The sequence below is a fragment of the Gorilla gorilla genome, chromosome 8 (genome assembly GCF_029281585.2).
Source record: "Gorilla gorilla gorilla isolate KB3781 chromosome 8, NHGRI_mGorGor1-v2.1_pri, whole genome shotgun sequence".
Lineage (NCBI taxonomy): Eukaryota > Metazoa > Chordata > Mammalia > Primates > Hominidae > Gorilla > Gorilla gorilla.
The window spans coordinates 117,248,365-117,269,089 of record NC_073232.2 but is presented as its reverse complement, the minus strand read 5'-3'; the positions used below and the strand labels follow the sequence as shown (position 1 = coordinate 117,269,089).

The 20,725-nt window shown below is 38.8% G+C and overlaps 1 protein-coding gene across 1 annotated transcript in view; it reads right to left on the bottom strand.

Annotated features, from left to right (window-relative positions):
* SORCS3 (sortilin related VPS10 domain containing receptor 3) overlaps positions 1 to 20,725 on the bottom strand; it is a 627,364-nt gene that overhangs the window by 274,496 nt on the left and 332,143 nt on the right. Inside the window, exon 4 of the mRNA XM_055352055.2 lies at positions 12,697 to 12,855. Within this exon, the coding sequence (XP_055208030.2) occupies positions 12,697 to 12,855 (159 nt within the window). The remainder of the gene's footprint in view (positions 1 to 12,696; positions 12,856 to 20,725) is intronic.

The window sequence follows — 20,725 nt, the reverse complement described above, 5'->3', positions numbered from 1 at the left end:
GCTGCTCCTAATTCCCAGGTACTTCTATAGCTTTCTGCACAGAGGGGTGGAGTAGCCTCCAGAGGCCTCAGAGAAAGCCCTCAGGCAAAGAAATGCAAATATTGGCAGTCAGAAATCAGCAGGAGCACACTGGAATAGAAATATCTAGTGGGTATAGGCAGGACATCAACTGTCTGCTAACATGGGATTCCTCACAGAAATCAGTGACATGGCTGAGTTTTGCCTCCTTGTTGAAGTGGGTTGAAATAACATAAATATGAGGCAACAGCTGACACCTGCATTACACAGAGAAGAAACATCAGGGGAACCTCAGCTTCTATATTTGCCTTATACTTTATGCCTACAGAACTGCCACTATTACAGCCCATTCTGCCTCCTCTTCCACTGGAAAATCATCCTTGAACTCCTTGCTCTCTGGCCTCAGTTCGGGACTTCTGTGGAGTCCCCATCTGCAGCATTTCCCTGGTCTGAAGCCAGTTTCCTCCCCCATCCCACTTGCATCACATTCTGCTTAGACAGAACATCAATCTGCATTGCTACACATCTCTATTGCTCTTTGGAGTAGATGAAAATACACAGGATAGCATTTCTCTCCACCTACTACTTCCTCCCTTGATTAAAAATGAAATTAGAAAAGAAAAATTCCAGAGTGTTATTTTCTCCTTATATTCCACTCCTAGTCCTCTGCCAGGCCCTTCCACTCCATTTCCAGCCATAAATCAGGTAGTTCTGAAATTCCTACGCCCAAATTCACAAGGACAATATGCACGTTGGTACTTTTAAGTAAGAAGTCAATGTTCTATAATTAATTTTCTCCTCTCACATTAAACCTGCCATTCTTCGCATAATCTGAGTGATAAATGCAGAGTCAGACTTCATCTTCCTGACATTAATACCCGTCAGTACTTCAAATGCAAACAATTGTGACATTCGACTTTATAAAAATTACCAAGTGCACAAACTCCGTTTAATTAAACCATTTAAAAGTTGCTTTTGTTACATTTAATGAATGATATATTATACGGCAATGAAACATGCAGCAATACAAATACTTCACAATGCTTCCAATTAAGACTCACTTCACTTATGCCAATTGACAACACAAGTGTTCCACACTTCATTCAGTTTGTGCATTTTAAATGAACTGGTTAGTGAGAAGGGTGCTTCTTTGCTAATGAGTTTTGTAATCAAGGCATCTATTTTAATTTCAAATTGGCTAGATTGGGGGAAATTGCTAGACTAAATGACTGGTACTAATTAGGATTATAAAAATATTCATCATGCCATGGAATTAACACGGGGGTCTGATTTTCCTACATTTGCATATTGCTTGAGTTTTGGGGAAAGAATCTTGACAAATTGTCTTCTCTTTAGCAAATTGAACAAACACTATATCTGTTTTAGTCCTTCTTTTCATTTAAAGCATAATACATATTCATGATTTGTAAATGAAGTTACATGATTTCAACTTCTCTCTTCATTACCATATTAAAGATGTTGTCTCCAAAAGCTTCCTTTAAAAATTTGAGATCATAGTATTACCTATTTAAATGACAAACACCTTGGTTTAATCTATATATTAACTCAAAGATTTGAATAAATTAATGGGAAAAGCGAACAAAACTGGACAAAATCCCCTTAAAACACAACTGCCTTGTTGTTGTTTATTTTTTGCTTGAGGCAGAATTAATTAGTCCTATGTCTTATCATCAGCAAGCAGTCTGATGGCTTCTACCCTCAAAGTCCCACTCCAGAAACTGCCACCAGCTGAGAAATATGCCATAAGAACCACTGGATTCATTTGAAGGTTTGGTTTCCACATGGCTGATTTTGTTGTCTTACTCTATTGTGCTCTCTGGAGCTGGGGTTCAGCGTAAAAGTGGCCCATATGCAGTTCTGTCTTAAGGCAAGGGAAAGCCCACCTATCAACCAGGAAGAGTGGGGTGTGGTGGCTGTACCTCAGCCAGGCCTAGGATAGAGAGCAGGCAGTCCCCTCACTGGCTGTGTGACCTTGAACAAGTTAGAATGCCCTTCAAGAGTCATATGCTCCTCTGTATCTTGGAAATAATATCTACCTGGCAGCTGCTTATGAAAATTCAACATAATCACATATATGAGAGAATTTGTCAGTGCCACACATGGGAAGGTGGTACTTCAGGACATGTATCTCTGTTTCCAAGGAGCAGCTATACATCCAACTCTGAGTAAAGTAACATGGGGCATGTAAGAGTTCCTAGGCTCAAAGCTCAATGCATTAGAATTGTCTACACCTCTTGGCTCCAGAATCCTTTATTTCCATTACAGCTGTCAAAGCAAATAAGCAAATACTAATTCAATTTTGGGATGGAGCTGGAAAATTCATCTGAAAAACTACCAGAATAAATCACTTCCTTAACATCTACCTATGGTGGGTGCCTTCTAAATAATAAACCCTACATTTGTTGCTGAGTTGTAAATAATATAGATTGAGGTTACATCCAACAAGAGTACACTTTTTGTTAGGAGAAAAAAAAATATTCCTAGAATTTCAGAGTTCTAAAAGGACGACAGTGAAAATAACGCTGAAGAAAAGAGAAATCTCAGGCTGCATATTTTAGTTCAGGGAAATTTTCTTCTACAACATACTCCTTCTTGAAAAGGGATTAAATAATGATTTGAAAGGGTTTTACTAAATCAGCCCCATTCACATCTAAAGCATTTTTTAAGAGCACTGCCTTATAACTAGGATAAACATAAACTAGTCATGGCATATTACTTTAAAGAATTTTTAATTATGAAAGCAATGTAATGAAATAATAAAAAGTTTGGAAAAGAAATGGTATGCAAAAAAAGCCCCACAAACATAGTTCCATCATCTTAATGGACCTAGCTAGTATTTGGGAATATTTCCTTCCATTCTTTAAAATAATTTTTCTCCTTCATTCCTTTTTTCTCCCTTCCTACATTCATTCCTTCCTTCTTTCGTTCCGTCCTTCATTCCTTCCTTTCTTTACCTTACCTTATTTTTTGCATACTTGTATTTAAAAGTATGTCTTAATATCTATTATGTATGCAGTTGTATATATTTATATATGTAATATGTAATGCGTACAGGCATACATCATTTCATTGTGCTTCACAGATATTGGGTTTTTTACAAATTTAAAGTTTGTGGCAACTACATCAAGCAAGTCTATCAGCACCATTTTTCCAAGAGTATGTGCCTACTTTGTGTTTCTACACCACATTTTTGGAATTCTCACAACATTGCAAACTTTTTCATTATTATTATATCTGTTATGATGATCTGTGATCAGTGTTCTTTGATGTTATCATTGTAATTGTTTTGTATAGGTGCACCACAAATTACACCTATAGAAAATGGTTCACTTAATCCATAAATGTGTGTGTCCTAACTGCTCCATCTACTGACAATTCTCCTATCTCTCTCCCTGTCTTCAGGCACCCCTATTCCCTAAGACATAACAACATTCAAATCAGGCCAATTTATAGCCCTACAATGGCTTCTAAGTGTTCATGTGAAAGAGTTGCATGTTTCTCACTTTAAATCAAAAGCTAGGGATGATTAAGCTCAGTAAGGAAGGCACGTTGAAAGCCAGGAGGCTGAGAGTGAAGTCTCTTGCGCCAAACAGCCACATTGTGAATGCAAAGGAAAAGTTTTTGAAGGAAATTACAAGTCCTACTCCAGTGAACACACAAATGATAAGAAAATTAAACAGCCTTATTGCTGATATAAAGAAAGTTTTAGTGGCCTAGATACAAGATCAAATCACCCACAACATTCCATTAAGCTAAAGCCTAATCTGGAACAAAGCCCTCTCTTCAATTCTATGAAGGCTGAGAGAGGTGAAGGAGCTACAGAAGAAAAGTTTGAAGTAGCAGAAGCTGGTTCATGAGGTTGAAGGAAATAAGCCATCTCCATAACATACAAGTGAAAGGTAAAGCAGCAAGTGCTGATGGAGAAGTTGCAGCAAGTTATCCAGAAGATCTAGCTAAGATCATGGATGATGGTGGATACACAAAACAAGATTTTCAATGAGCAGCCTTCTATTGGAAGACAGTGTCATCTAGGACTTTCACAGCTAGAGAGGAGAAGTCAATGCCTGGCTTCAAAGCTTCAAAGGACGGAAGACTCACCCAGGCTAACGCTGCTGACGACTTTAAGTTGAAGTCAATGCTCAGTTATGATTTGAAAAATCCTAGGGCCCTTAAAAATTATGCTAAATCTCCTCTGCCTGTGCTCTATAAATGGACAAGCAAAGCCTGCATGACAGCACATCTGTTTACAGTATAGTTTACTGAATATTTTAAGCCCACTGTTGAGACCTACTACTAAGAAAAAAAGATTCCTCCCAAACTATTACTGCTTATTAACAATGCACCTGGTCACTCAAGAGCTCTGATGGAGATTTACAAATAGATTGTTATTTTCATGCCTGTTAACACAATATCCACTGTGCAGACCATGGATCAAATAGCAATTTCAACTTTCAAGTCTTATTATTTTAAGAAATACATTTCATAAGACTATAGCTGCCATAGACAGTGATTTCTCTGATGGAGCTGGGCAAAGTAAATTGAAAACCTCCTGGAAAGCATTCATCATTCTAGATGCCTTTAAGAACATTCATGGGAGGAGATCAAAATATCAACATGAACAGGAGCTTGAAAGAAGTTGATTCCAACTCTCATGGATGACTTTGAGAGGTTCAAGACTTCAGTGGGGGAAGTAACTGTAGACACAGTAGAAATAGCAAGAATAGTAGAATTATAAGTGGAGCCTGAAGAAGTGACTAAATTGCGGCAATCTCACGATAAAACTTGAACAGATAAGGAGTTGCTACTTACAGATGAGCCAAGAAAGTGGTTTCTTGAGATGGAATCTACTCTCAGTAAAGATGCTGTAAACATTGTTGAAATGACAAGAAAGAATTTTAAATATTCCATAAACGTACTTGATAAAGCAAGATTTATCAGGGTTGCAGGGGTGGAGAGGATTGACTCCAATTTTGAAAGAAGTTATACTGTGGGTAAAAAACTGTCAAACAGCATTGCATGTTACAGAAAAATCTTTCCTGAAACGAAGAGTTGTCAGTGCAGCAAACTTCACTGTTACCTCATTTTAAGAAATCACCACAGCCACCCCAGTCTTCAGCAACCACCACCCTTAGCAGGCATCTATAACAAGATAAGATCCTCCAGCAGCAAAAAGATTATAATTTGCTTAAGGCTCAGATGATCATTAGCATTTTTTAGCAATAAGGTATTTTTAAGTTGAGATATGTATATTTTTTAGACGTAATGCAATTATACACTTAATAGACTACAGTATAGCATAAAAATAACTTTTATACGCATGGGGAAACCAAAAAGTTCATGTGACTTGCTATATTGTGATATTTGCTTCATTTTAGTGGCCTGGAACTGAATCCACAATATGTCCAAGATATGCCTATATGTATTTAATAGGTATTAATATATACCTATGTTGCTACATGGATATTATGGTCACTATTTTAATGGTTGCATAATACCCCAGTAAATGTATATACCATAATTTAAAGTCCCTTAATGTTAGGCAGTAAGTTTCTTCCTAGTTTTTCCCATTATAAATGACTTTGATAAGCATTGTTATGCCTAGAGCTTCTGAACTGAACCATTGGGTTAAAGTTATGAATATGTGTATGTTTTCTGATATATATTGCCAAGATATTTTCCAGGAAGGAAAATTCATTTGCACACCCATCAATACTATTTCAAAATATAATACCCGACACTGGGTATTATAATTATCGTACAGAAAGTGATACATTTTAAAAACTGAAACCTGTTAATTTTAAATGAAAATTTTTTCAAATTGTCCTTATGAATTTTCTTGATTAACTGGGATTACTGAATGTCAATAAATTCTTGTATTTGGTTTAGTCTAGTTCTCTAATATTAACATTTAAAGTATTTCTTCTTCTCTATTGTTTACCTCCCTTGCTACCTTCTAACATTTCTTTTGAGAAAACTTATTTTCTATCTGTTGCTTTCCTAGTTTAGCTGTCTGCATGAAATAAAAAATGACCTTGACAGAGAGTGGCTCCACTGAGGGTGGAAGGTAGTGGCTGAAAAAGCACGCAAGTAATTCTCAGATGCCAGTGGTGTTTCTTGATCAGGTTGCTGGTTTCATGAGTGTATTCAGTTAATGAAAATTCATCAGACTCATGAGATGTATGCTTTTCGGTATGTATGTTAAAATCCCATTTTTAAAATTGAAAGAATGACCCTGAGTTTAAAAGGCCAGGTGCCTTCATACCACAGTGAGTGGTCAAGATATAGGCAGAGAATGGAGGGAGCGTAAGTGGCCTGGCCTGGTCGGGCAGACAAGAGCTTAAGGTCATAGGGACTTGCAAAGGAAGGGACAAGCAGAAGAATTCCTGAGTCCAACTGGAAAACGAGAAATCTAGGATCTGGATTCAAGCAAAGTAGTCAGCACTAGGTCAGTGTTATTAACAGAAAAAAACAGCACGTACATAAAGACAAGGTCAGCTCATAGAGGAAGCAGATGAAAGTACACAGGGAAACCTGAGGCTGCATTGCTCTACCTCCTGGAGCACCTGTGGCTGGAGCCACCCATCTTAACTAAAACACTGCCATGGCTGAATTTCTATCATGGGAACATAATTGCTTTGGGAAAGGTACTGTTGCCTGCCTGAGTACGCTTCTTAAAGCATATACATGCCGTATCTTCCATTCGTTATTTCCGCAAATGTGATTTTCCCTCTAATAAATGTATCAGGTTACTAAAATGGACACCAAGAAGGTGAAGAAGAGACCAGAAAGTCTAGGATATCATATAGAAAAAGCATGCTTGGGGCTGGGTGCGGTGCATGGTTCACACCTGTAAATTCAAGTATTTTGGGAGGCCGAGGAGGGCAGATCACCTGAGGTCAAGAGCTTGAGACCAGCCTGGCTAACATGGCAAAACCTCATCTCTACATAAAAATATAAAAATTAGCCGGGTCTGGTGGCAGGTGCCTGTAATCCCAGCTACTCAGGAGGCTTGAACCCAAGAATCGCTTGAATCGAGGAGATGGAGGTTGCAGTGAGCCAATATTGCATCACTTTACTCCAGCATGGGTAACAGAGCAAGACTCCATTTCGAAAAATTAAAAAAGAAAAGAAAAAGCATGCTTTGGGTGACACAGGCCACCAGAGCCACATTTTGCTAAAGGTTGTTCATTCGAATGAATGTTCTTGAAAACAACACTGACATGAATGGAGATCCTTACTGCCCTTCTCTCACTGAATACAAGTTCATAGCTAACATTAAACCAGTTTTGTCATTCAGAACTCTGCTCAAATAGATCAGTGGTAACATTCAAGTATCACAGGGTATCTCTGATAATGGGCCACACCCATTAGGTGGTTGCTCTACCTCCTGGTGTTTCTATGGTGATGAAGATAGCACACCTCCATTGTACTAATGAGACACCTGTAAGAGCAGTGGCCACTTGCTGTAGGTGAGCAGAGCTAGAGATATTTCTCTTAAATTATATATAAATCATTTTTATAAGAATGGAAAAGGACCTAATAAAAATGCAATGTTTTTCTTTAAGTGAAAAGTGCCCTTTAGTCCCACTCATATTCCTCAGAGGAAAAGCTTCAAAGCCATGGTCATCCCTAGTTAATCCCCAGCAGCTTTATCTCCACCAGGTGAGGAGACAGGAAGCCTGCTTCTGCCAATAGCTACTGAGAAAGTTATCATCGCCTACTAATCCTGGAGGATCTCAACACAATTACATTTTTAATCTGAGGGTTTTAAATGAGAATATAAATGAAAGTCACAGTTTCTTTGGATCCAGCATTCCAGAAGTCAAGTTTACATTTCCTTTTGAATTTTTAGGCCCTCTGAAATCCAGATACACTCCAACACCTGCCCCAGTTACAGTCCAATTGGCAAAGCCTGCGTGGGACAAGCACCTCTTCTGTACTGGGTCCTGTGTTGCCAGCTACCACGCCTAACACTGCATCAGCTGCTTAACCAGTCTGTCAATCTGTCAGCTACTATTGAACTTGTCAGATAGGAGGTGATCAACAAAAATCCTTAGCTGCATGCCCACTCCCCAACTATTAATACTATAACAGCAACCCTTCATTATGTGTGCTAGCGTTTCAGAAAGTGCTTTTTACATCAAAATTACGGGCAATTCTAGACCATTGTGGCCCAGAAGTGTCTGAAAACAATGGAGTCTGCAATCCCATTGAGTTCATCTCTGATCTCCAAACCCAGCTGTATCTGTTAAAGTTTCATTTTGCCAAGAATATAAACGGTATTAGAGAGCTTTGCAATCCTACCTCTCACGCAGAAAAAAAATAGCTATTTTCAGCTCTCCTTCTCCTACGGAAGGCCCCCTGTGCCAGGATGTATGCATCTGTGAATACATGAGCATGTGCCCATTTTTTAAAAAACTGCAGTCTCTTGTCAAAATGAGGAATGTTTAAACATTCAGCTCTGTACAGCAATGAGAACAGCAGCTATATTTCTAGGATTGCACTGTCTTCAAAACCTATCTCAAAATCTTTCCAAAAGTCTCAGTTTTAATAAGATTATTGAGCCCTCCAGCTAATCTAAACACATCACAGTGTAAGCTGTTTCAGTCATCAGTGAGGAAATAGCCTGATGGAAACAAAAGAGAATCCTACCGCTTAAATAACTGACAAAGACACAGCCCTCAAACGAAGTTATAGAGCTTTCGTTCTAAGATGGAGGGAGGGGAGTAGCTTTTCTTTTGTCATTTCCAATTTGGTCAACCATAACCTATTACTTCCACTGCTTTTTTAAACTTCAGAAATTCTTATAAAATATCTACAAAGATACCCAAGAATGAATCTCTTGTCTTTACTGAGTCCTTTTAAATTAAAATGCAAGATGGCAGGAGAATCTATAGGCCAGAGAAGGAGCTGGCGTGGGAGGTAGAAGGAGTGGGGAAGCTCATAAGATGGTCAGAATAGAAGGAATTGATCAAATGCCCAAATTAAGCTGACCAGAAATCAGAAAGGACTTTAGTAGACTGGGGTGCATCAGGATTGCAGAGGTATGACCCTCCAGCAAGGTCAAATGGAAGGTACATTTGCCCCCCACCCCTTTGCAGCTTTGGAGGACTCAGAAGATCTTCCCCACACCCAGGCCTTGGCCGGTATCAGGTAGATATGTTTCCCAGTTAACTCACAACCCAACACCCACATATCACTAGCAGAGTGTGATGTGCATCTCTCGATTTCTAGATGCAATTTTGTTTTATCCAGAAGGTATTTCCTTAATTCTCCAGCAGTGCCTTTACTGAGTGAGATCTACTGGCAAGTCTTCTGTAGCTTTGGGGTAGCATTTGGGAAAGTAAAGCAATTGGATACTGTCCCTTTAAAATATCATTCAATTAGGTCTTTTGTAATACATACAACATAACGAGATAGCCTTACGAACTCTAAAGAAATTTCTAGTGCATTTCATCAAAGGCACAATAATGGAAACATCGATTCACTCCTCACCACAAACATCTCCCTTTGATGCTGCAGTTACTTTAATACTAGCACTTTTCATTTTCTCTAGAAGGAAACAGCTGCCTTCATGCATGCACATCAGAGAAGGCTCTAGTCTGAAATAACACATTTGTATATCAATCTCAACTACACTTGCATTTTCATTTGCTGCTGCACAGCATCACTCTCCTTGACTCTAAACTACTAAATTACCCCCAAAATAAAGAAAAACTCTTCTGCAACCTGGATGACTGGGGCTAGGTGTTTTATGCCATCTCTGCAAGTGTTGCCAGGGGCATCATCTGCTTTCGCACATCATTTATTTAAAAGAAGAATGGCCAAGCACTGGTTAGAAACTTTATGGGCCTGAAGAACATTCAGCCACTTTACGCAAAAGATGTCAACAAGAAAGAGTACCTAAGGAATAATATATCTAGAAATGTGCAGTGTGATTAGAAAAATCCATCAACACCCACTGCCACATTTTCAAATATTTTTAGCAAGTGAAAGAGCAGCCACCAAGACTGAAAGTATTTTGAATGCATTATATCCATAAGGGTACTTCATGAGCAATGCCCCAGATGTTCTCAGTGCTGTGGAGATGGAGGAAAAGGATACTCTTAGATACACAGGAGACATATTGCATTTGGTTTATCAACCTCTTGGTATGAGAAGTCTGTTGCCTCTAACCTAGCTTGCCTCTGTAGAAATAAAAATAAGCTTTAAGAGGTCTGAGCTTCTTATAAATAAATTACCATCCAACCATTTAATGACATCTGAATAATTTACTTTTTTCAATACTGTTTCAAAATTTCTGGCTATACTAAGCCTCTAAAGTCACAGACTATCTGACATTTGGCTAAGTCTTTCATACAATATCCACTTGATGCCATGAAAGAAATATATTTGCAGTGGCTTTTCCTCTGCAAATGTCATGTGGGTGTCCTTAGGGGATTGCATTAAGCACCTGGCACCCACCATGAGGCTTGGTTAACGAGACATAGAAAGGTTATGTTGAAATTATTGTTTAAAGGTGCTGACATCACATGATCGCATGCACACATACACACACACACAAATTCACAATCACATATTCAAATATACACTGAGGAGCAACTGTTTCAGTATTTAAGAGAGCAGAGTGAAGAAGCTATTTCAACCAAGGTTGTTCTGTGGATATCTCTATGTAAGACAGTGCTCAGAATTATCTGTTTCCTTTCACTGATTGATTCCACAACATTATTACATAATAGTTTGGCATCAAGCACTGTAGTACGATTCTGGAGATGTCAGGAAATACAAAGAGGAAATCATCTAAAATCTCTTTTCTTAAGTATAAGTTGATCAAATATAGAGAACTACAGAATTTAAGCATTCATCCACTAATTCATTCATCTAACGGATAGACACTGAGGACTGATTACAAGATAGAGCTTGTAATCTAGTGAGGAATGCAGATGACCCCAAAAATCAACACAAAATCTCATTTGTGACAAGTGTTCTGAATGAGGGATACATAGTGCTATGTAAAAGAACATCAAAAGGGATTTGATTTCATCAGGGAGTTTACGGAAGGTGTCCTGAGGAAGTGATGCTGGATCTGAGATCTGATGATGATGAGACTTACATTAAAGAAGAGAATTCCAGGCACAGGGAAGGGAGCAAGGGGGAGAGGTAGGGCAAGCAACTGAAAGATTCAAGGGGAAGTGATAACAGTGAGCCAGGAGAGAGAAGGAGGGACCAGACCAGGCAGGGGCTGGTAATATCTACTGGGGACTGTGGTCTTTAGTTTGTGAACAAAGAGGAAATGTGAGAAGGGTTTAAGCAAAGGCACACAATCATTATATTTGGGAAACATTTTTTCAGGTTGTAGTATTAACATACTGGAAGAGACTCTAGCAATCATTCAGATGACAAACAAAACTTATATTTGAGTAGTGGTGGTAACAGAAAGAAGAGGATGGAATCAAAAGATATTTAGAAGTGGTAACAGAAAGAAGTGGATGGAATAAAAAGGTATTAGATCCCATGATTGATCACAGATGGTGGGTTTAGAACAAGGAAATATTAAAGATACTCCTTAGGTTTCTAATTTTGCAATTAAATGGCTAGAGATAGGGAATACTGGAAGAGAGCCAGCTATGCTGTGGCGAGATCTCCAGTTCATTTCTAGAATACATTTAGGTGAGAGGTTTTGAGGCATACAAGAGACAGACAATGGTATGTATGCAGCTGAATATATGTATTTGGAGCTCAAGAAGGAGGTCTTATTGGGGTCATTAGATCTTTAATGTATTTTTAGAAAATAACAAAATAGACTTTGTTTGAAGCTTCCCTTCTATAACTCAACTAACAGCAATGGTATATTCCAATGTCACCAAATCAAGGTGGCATAGTGTGATGGAATATGCCTCGAGGTGGAATCTGATAACATGTACTTAAGCCCTGGCTCCTCATCTTCTAGCTTGGAGGGTTTGAATAAGCCTTAGCTTTTCTGTACTTTTGTTTACTATGTCACTATAAAATATTATGTATGTCCTACTTCTTTCACAGGGTTGTTTTGAATAAGGTCAAATGAGTAAAATTATAAAGAAAGTGATTTTAAAAATGTGAAATACGGTGACTCACGCCTGTAATCCCAGCACTTTGGGAGGCCGAGGCGGGCGGATCACGAGGTTAAGAGATCGAGACCATCCTGGCCAACTTGGTGAAACCCCGTCTCTACTAAAAATACAAAAATTAGCTGGGCATGGCGGTGGGCACCTGTAATCCGAGCCACTCAGGAGGCTGAGGCAGGAGAATTGCTTGAACCCAGGAGGCTGAGGCAGGAGAATTGCTTGAACCCAGGAGGCGGAGGTTACAGTGAGCCAAGATCGCGCCACTGCACTCCAGCCTGGTGAAAGAGCGAGACTGTCTCAAAAAAAAAAAAAAAGAAAAAAGAAAAGTAAATAATAGCATTGTCAATAAGTGAAATATACCTGTCTACATATTTTGATACTTAAGAGCAGAAAGGAACGTTAGTTGCTGCAGACAAAATCAATCATGAAATGATTTGGGTTGGAATGATGAAATGTCACTGAATTCCCTCCAAAATCAGGATTAAGCAAGCAAGTGATTTTCACATGGTGGTACCTGGATGACAAGAAGTAAATGAAAATAGTATTTATTCACCTTTTGATCCAAACTGTAGGCCAGCACCCAGTCCTCTTGCTTGGGATGAAAGAGCAGGCTCTGGATATAGAAGGTGAGCCGATACTTCTGATAGGTCGCCCCTTCGTCTGAGCTGATCAATATGCTGCTCTCCATCTCAGGATCACTGAGAAGCATAATCTAAAGAAAGGACAGAGGGACAAATATAGACAGAGTTAGTAGGAAATAATAAATATAATAACTTTAATCATAAATAAGTCATCTGAATTTCTACACCATAGCATATAAAGGGGCAACTGGGCCTCTGTAAAAAATACTTGTATTAACTTTTCTCCTGATTTAGTCTCTCATTGTCGAACTGAGGTAAAAATAGGGGGCAAGGCTAGAAGCATATAGAAGGAGGTTTCATTTTTGATGTCCATCTTTTAAGCACCGGGAACATTTTTTTTTTTATTATTATACTTTAAGTTTTAGGGTATATGTGCACAATGTGCAGGTTAGTTACATATGTATACATGTGCCATGCTGGTGTGCTGCATCCATTAACTCGTCATTTAGCATTAGGTATATCTCCTAATGCTATCCCTCCCCTCTTCCCCCACCCCACAACAGTCCCCAGAGTGTGATGTTCCCCTTCCTGTGTCCATGTGATCTCATTGTTCAATTCCCACCTATAAGTGAGAATATGCGGTGTTTGGTTTTTTGTTCTTGCAATAGTTCACTGAGAATGATGATTTCCAATTTCATCCATGTCCCTACAAAGGACATGAACTCATCATTTTTATGGCTGCATAGTATTCCATGGTGTATATGTGCCACATTTTCTTAATCCAGTCTATCCTTGTTGGACATTTGGGTTGGTTCCAAGTCTTTGCTATTGTGAATAGTGCCACAATAAACATACGTGTGCATGTGTCTTTATAGCAGCATGATTTATAGTCCTTTGGGTATATACCCAGTAATGGGATGGCTGGGTCAAATGGGATTTCTAGTTCTAGATCCCTGAGGAATCGCCACACTGACTTCCACAATGGTTGAACTAGTTTACAGTCCCACCAACAGTGTAAAAGTGTTCCTATTTCTCCACATCCTCTCCAGCACCTGTTGTTTCCTGACTTTTTAATGATTGCCATTCTAACTGGTGTGAGATGGTATCTCATTGTGGTTTTGATTTGCATTTCTGTGATGGCCAGTGATGATGAGCATTTTTTCATGTGTCTTTTGGCTGCATAAATGTCTTCTTTTGAGAAGTGTCTGTTCATGTCCTTTGCCCACTTTTTGATGGGGTCGTTTGTTTTTTTCTTGTAAATTTGTTTGAGTTCATTGTAGATTCTGGATATTAGCCCTTTGTCAGATGAGTAGGTTGCAAAAATTTTCTCCCATTTTGTGGGTTGCCTGTTCACTCTGATGGTAGTTTCTTTTGCTGTGCAGAAGCTCTTGAGTTTAATTAGATCCCATTTGTCAATTTTGGCTTTTGTTGCCATTGCTTTTGGTGTTTTAGACATAAAGTCCTTGCTCATGCCTATGTCCTGAATGGTAATGCCTAGGTTTTCTTCTAGGGTTTTTATGGTTTTGGGTCTAACGTTTAAGTCTTTAATCCATCTTGAATTAATTTTTGTACAAGGTGTAAGGAAGGGATCCAGTTTCAGCTTTCTACATATGGCTAGCCAGTTTTCCCAGCACCATTTATTAAATAGGGAATCATTTCCCCATTGCTTGTTTTTCTCAGGTTTGTCAAAGATCAGACAGTTGTAGATATGTGGCGTTATTTCTGAGGGCTCTGTTCTGTTCCATTGATCTATATCTCTGTTTTGGTACCAGTACCATGCTGTTTGGGTTACTGTAGCCTTGTAGTATAGTTTGAAGTCAGGTAGCGTGATGCCTCTAGCTTTGTTCTTTTGGCTTAGGATTGACTTGGCGATGCGGGCTCTTTTTTGGTTCCATATGAACTTTAAAGTAGTTTTTTCCAATTCTGTGAAGAAAGTCACTGGTAGCTTGATGGGGATGGCATTGAATCTATAAATTACCTTGGGCAGTATGGCCATTTTCATGATACTGATTCTTCCTACCCATTAGCATGGAATGTTCTTCCATTTCTTTGTATCCTCTTTTATTTCATTGAGCAGCGGTTTGCAGTTCTCCTTGAAGAGGTCCTTCACGTCCCTTGTAAGTTGGATTCCCAGGTATTTTATTCTCTTTGAAGCAATTGTGAATGGGAGTTCACTCATGATTTGGCTCTCTGCTTGTCTGTTATTGGTGTATAAGAATGCTTGTGATTTTTGTACATTGATTTTGTATCCTGAGACTTTGCTGAAGTTGCTTATCAGCTTAAGGAGATTTTGGGCTGAGACAATGGGGTTTTCTAGATATACAATCATGTCATCTGCAAACAAGGATAATTTGACTTCCTCTTTTCCTAATTGAATACCCTTTATTTCCTTCTCCTAACAGGGGATCTCTCAGCAGAAACTCTACAAGCCAGAAGAGAGTGGGGGCCGATATTCGACATTCTTAAAGAAAAGAATTTTCAACCCAGAATTTCATATCCAGCCAAACTAAGCTTCATAAATGAAGGAGAAATAAAATACTTTACAGACAAGCAAAGGCTGAGAGATTTTGTCACCACCAGGCCTGCCCTAAGAGAGCTCCTGAAGGAAGCACTAAACATGGAAAGGAACAGCCGGTACCAGCCACTGCAAAATCATGCCAAATTGTAAAGACCATCGAGGCTAGGAAGAAACTGCATCAACTAACAAGCAAAATAACCAGCTAACATCATAATGACAGGATCAAATTCACACATCACAATATTAACTTTAAATGTAAATGGACTAAATGCTCCAATTAAAAGACACAGACTGGCAAATTGGATAAAGAGTCAAGACCCATCAGTGTGCTGCATTCAGGAAACCCATCTCACATGCAGAGACACACATAGGCTCAAAATAAAAGGATGGAGGAAGATCTAGCAAGCAAACGGAAAACAAAAAAGGCAGGGGTTGCAATCCTAGTCTCTGATAAAACAGACTTCAAAACAACAAAGATCAAAAGAGACAAAGAAGGCCATTACATAATGGTAAAGGGATCCATTCAACAAGAAGAGCTAACTATCCTAAATATATATGCACCCAATACAGGAGCACCCAGGTTCATAAAGCAAGTCCTGAGTGACCTACAAAGAGACTTAGACTCCCACACAATAATAATGGGAGACTTTAACACCCCACTGTCAACATTAGACAGATCAACGAGACAGAAAGTTAACAAGGATACCCAGGAATTGAACTCAGCTCTGCACCAAGCGGACCTAATAGACATCTACAGAACTCTCCACCCCAAATCAAAAGAATATACATTCTTTTCAGCACCACACCACACCTATTCCAAAATTGACCACATAGTGGGAAGTAAAACACTCCTTGGCAAATGTAAAAGAACAGAAATTATAACAAACTGTCTCTCAGACCACAGTGCAATCAAACTAGAACTCAGGATTAAGAATCTCACTCAAAACCGCTCAACTACATGGAAACTGAACAACCTGCTGCTGAATGACTACTGAGTACATAATGAAATGAAGGCAGAAATAAAGATGTTCTTTGAAACCAACGAGAACAAAGACACAACATACCAGAATCTCTGGGACACATTCAAAGCAGTGTGTAGAGGGAAATTTATAGCACTAAATGCCCACAAGAGAAAGCAGGAAAGATCCAAAATTGACACCCTAACATCACAATTAAAAGAACTAGAAAAGCAAGAGCAAACACATTCAAAAGCTAGCAGAAGGCAAGAAATAACTAAAATCAGAGCAGAACTGAAGGAAATAGAGACACAAAAAAACCCTTCAAAAAATTAATGAATCCAGGAGCTGGTTTTTTGAAAGGATCAACAAAATAGATAGACTGCTAGCAAGACTAATAAAGAAAAAAAGAGAGAAGAATCAAATAGATGCAATAAAAAATGATAAAGGGGATATCACCACCAATCCCACAGAAATACAAACTACCATCAGAGAATACTACAAACACCTCTACACAAATAAACTAGAAAATCTAGAAGAAATGGATAAATTCCTCGACACATACACCCTCCCAAGACTAAACCAGGAAGAAGTTGACTCTCTGAATAGACCAATAACAGGAGCTGAAATTGTGGCAATAATCAATAGCTTACCAACCAAAAAGAGTCCAGGACCAGACGGATTCCCAGCTGAATTCTACCAGAGGTACAAGGAGGAACTGGTACCATTCCTTCTGAAACTATTCCAATCAATAGAAAAAGAGGGAATCCTCCCTAACTCATTTTATGAGGCCAGCATCATCCTCATACCAAAGCTGGGCAGAGACACAACCAAAAAAGAGAATTTTAGACCAATATCCTTGATGAACATTGATGCAAAAATCCTCAGTAAAATACTGGCAAAACAAATCCAGCAGCACATCAAAAAGCTTATCCACCATGATCAAGTGGGCTTCATCCCTGGAATGCAAGGCTGGTTCAATATACACAAATCAATAAATATAATCCAGCATATAAACAGAACCAAAGACAAAAACCACAGGATTATTTCAATAGATGCAGAAAAGGCCTTTGACAAAATTCAACAATGCTTCATGCTAAAAACTCTCAAGAAATTAGGTATTGATGGGACGTATCTCAAAATAATAAGAGCTATCTATGACAAACCCACAGCCAATATCATACTGAATGGGCAAAAACTGGAAGCATTCCCTTTGAAAACTGGCACAAGACAGAGATGCCCTCTCTCAACACTCCTATTCAACATAGTGTTGGAAGTTCCGGGAACATTTTTTGTGGTCTTCTGTCTCCTGACCTTGGGACAGTCATTTCTCTCTCTCTGTCTCTCTCTCTCTTTCTCTCTCTCTCCCCCATCCCATTCTCCATGTCATTGTTAATCACAGCATTTTTCCTATATTGTTCTTTAGTTGTGAGAAGCTCCCTCCCCTACTGCCATGCTGCCATGATCCCATTGTTTGTTTTGTTCTTTGTGAATTGTTTTATGCATTTAATTAAGTGGTTTTATGATTCCTTTGTTAGAGATATTTTCCAAAGCATATAGCCCCAAAGGTCCTTGAGCAAGTATTTCTCCCACAGAAGGTTTATCATCTTCCAGTCAAGTGGACAGAAATATTGTAATGAAAAGTCTTTGGCATCAGAGAGACCAGGTTCAAATCTCAACAGTTCTCTGTTAATATTGTATCATCTTGAGAAAGTTACCTAACCTCAGTTTCCTCAATAATAACCTGACTCTGATAATATCCAAACTGGCTTTGAGCATAGGGCATAATGTATATTCTTTTTTTGTTGTTTTTTAGTAGAGATGGGGTTTTGCCATGTTGGCCAGGCTGGTCTCGAACTCCTGGCCTCAAGTGATCTGCCTGCCTCCACTTCCCAACATAATGTACATTCTTAACAGTCATAGCTATTATTACTAGTAAACTGCCCCTCCAGCCAGTGCAATCTGGCTTCTACCCCTAGTGCCACAATTACATTGATCTCTCTAAAGATAGACAAACTTTTTAGTATTTAAACCAATAAACGCTTAGACACTCAGACTTTTCCATTATTTAAACTCATAGCAGCCTTTGATACCACAACAATTCCATCTTTTTTGAAACATTCTCTTCCAGGGGCTTCCATAACACCATGTTCATCTATTTTTCCTTTTCATTTCATTTGGATACTCAATTTTCTCTTATTATCCTTTAACTGTGACCACTCCTTAACCCTCCACTTTGACTTTCTTCTTTTGCACTCAATATACTATTACTCAGTGACATCTTCCATTCCTGATTCTTTTCCTTTTCCTTTTGAAAATCATCACCTCCTTGGGAAAACTCCTAAATCTCTGAGTCTCAGTCACAGATTTGGAAGCTGAGCTGCCTGGAAGATGCTTCTATTTAGATGCCCCACAAGCACCTTGAGCTCCAGATGCCGCACAGTGGTACCTGATTCCAGCCCTACTGCTTCTCTGGTATACCCTAGCTCCATGAGCGTTTCCACCAACATCCATGTTTAGCAAAAAGCCCAAGATGCATCCTTGACTCTGCTTTCTCACCTTCTGAAAGAATAAGTCCGTGAGGACAGTGTATTTTACTTTTCAATTAACTCTTAACACAAAATCCATTATCTCCCTACCTATTGCGATTGTCTTAGTCCAAAACATGCAAATCTCTCTCCTGGATTACTGTAAGACAACTCTAGCCAGTCTTACCATGTTAGCCTTGTCCCTTCCAATCCATGTTTCACACTGTGGCTAGAACAATCAACCTGTAATATAAATCTGATTCTGACATTCTCTCACTTAAAACCATTCCATGGCATAATCAATATTCCTATATTCCAAAATCCTTAAAACATCTTAGCAAAATCTACACCCCTGTTTATGTCTCTGGCTTCATCAGCAGCACAACTCTTTTGGAATTTATTATCCAGCTCAACTCAACTTCTCTGAGATCCTAAATAAGCAAGTGAATTTATTTCCTCTTAGAGTTTTTCTTATCTTTGCATATGTTGCCACCAATTTTCTATCGTGTAGTCTAAACCATAAGGCCCAGAGTATAAAATATAGCCCCCCAAATTTCCATACCTTATAAAATAAAAGTGTTAACTAGCAGGATTTTTAAAATGTTACCCAGAGCATATATTAGTATTATAAAATAAGCTTTAAAACAAATTTAGGTCTTTTAAGTGCTAAGATTCACAGTCCTTTCCCTCTTTTATTCCTTTACAGCTTCTAAGACAAGCTTACTTTCTTTTCTCAAATATTTGCTTTGGCTTCATTGAAATAAGTCATCACTAGTTATCAGCAAATTTTTAAGAAATGGAGCAGTATAATAACTTTTTTTCACTCATGTGTGAATAATGCAGGGAAATACTCTTAGAGTAATCATAGACCAAATAACTTCCTCTTCCCATGGCACTATGAAGGGGTAGGGGTAGGGGAAACGGGTCAAAGCACTCAAGCTGCCCTTGAGAAAACCTCTGAGGAAGCATCTGTGGTGCTCGCAGAGTTTGAAAGGATGAATATAATGGGTAAGAAGGAGGCTTTTTGGCTTATGCCTGTAATCCCAGCTCTTTGGGAGGCCGAGTCGGGTGAATCACTTCAGGTCAGGAGTTCAAGACCAGCTTGGCCAACATTGTGAAACCCCATCTCTACCAAAAATACAAAAATTAGCTGGGCGTGGAGGTACACACCTGTAATCCCCACTACTCAGGAGGCTGAGGCACGAGAATCACTTGAACCCTAGAGGTGGAGGTTGCAGTGAGCCAAGATCACGCCACTGCACTCCAGCCTGGGTGGCAGGCAGAGTGAGACTCTGTCTCAAAACAAAAAAAGAAAAAAAAGCTTTCATAACCAGCCTCACTTGCTCCATATCATGTACCAATGGTCTACATAACAGGCAATGAAGTCATTTTTCCCCTGGTGCAGAAAAATTAAACTGCTTATTTTATGCAGGTATAAAAAAGCTTCATGCCTATGATTTTAATTAGAAGATAAGACCAACACCATAAATGAACTTTATTTTATATACCGTGAGTTACAATATACTAAATGAGGGTTACCATTGAATATCTTGTGCAATGTATTTTCTTCCCCTAGCTCTGTTTCTTTCTGTGCACACATGCACACAGAGACACACACAAGCCCACTTGCATACCCAAATGCACATTAATCCACACACAACACATACGTGTGAGCACACATACACTAACATATACAGAGATGCTGCATTTATGTGCACATACACATAAAGAAATTTATATATAATAAAGCATATTGACATTGAGTGGCAGTTTTATGGAGCTTTTGTTGGTGAGAGTACATTTTTATTACTACCTTTCTCTGACATTCTCATCAGAAATTATTTGATATACTTTGATATCACTGGTAGTGTCTCTATTCAATTCAACTTTTTGAGAAGAATGAAAGGAAGGGAAATAGACACTGACATATTCTGGATTTCTAACCTATGCTGGGCATTTTACCTGATTTTTTATTAAAATCTCATACAAATCATGTGAT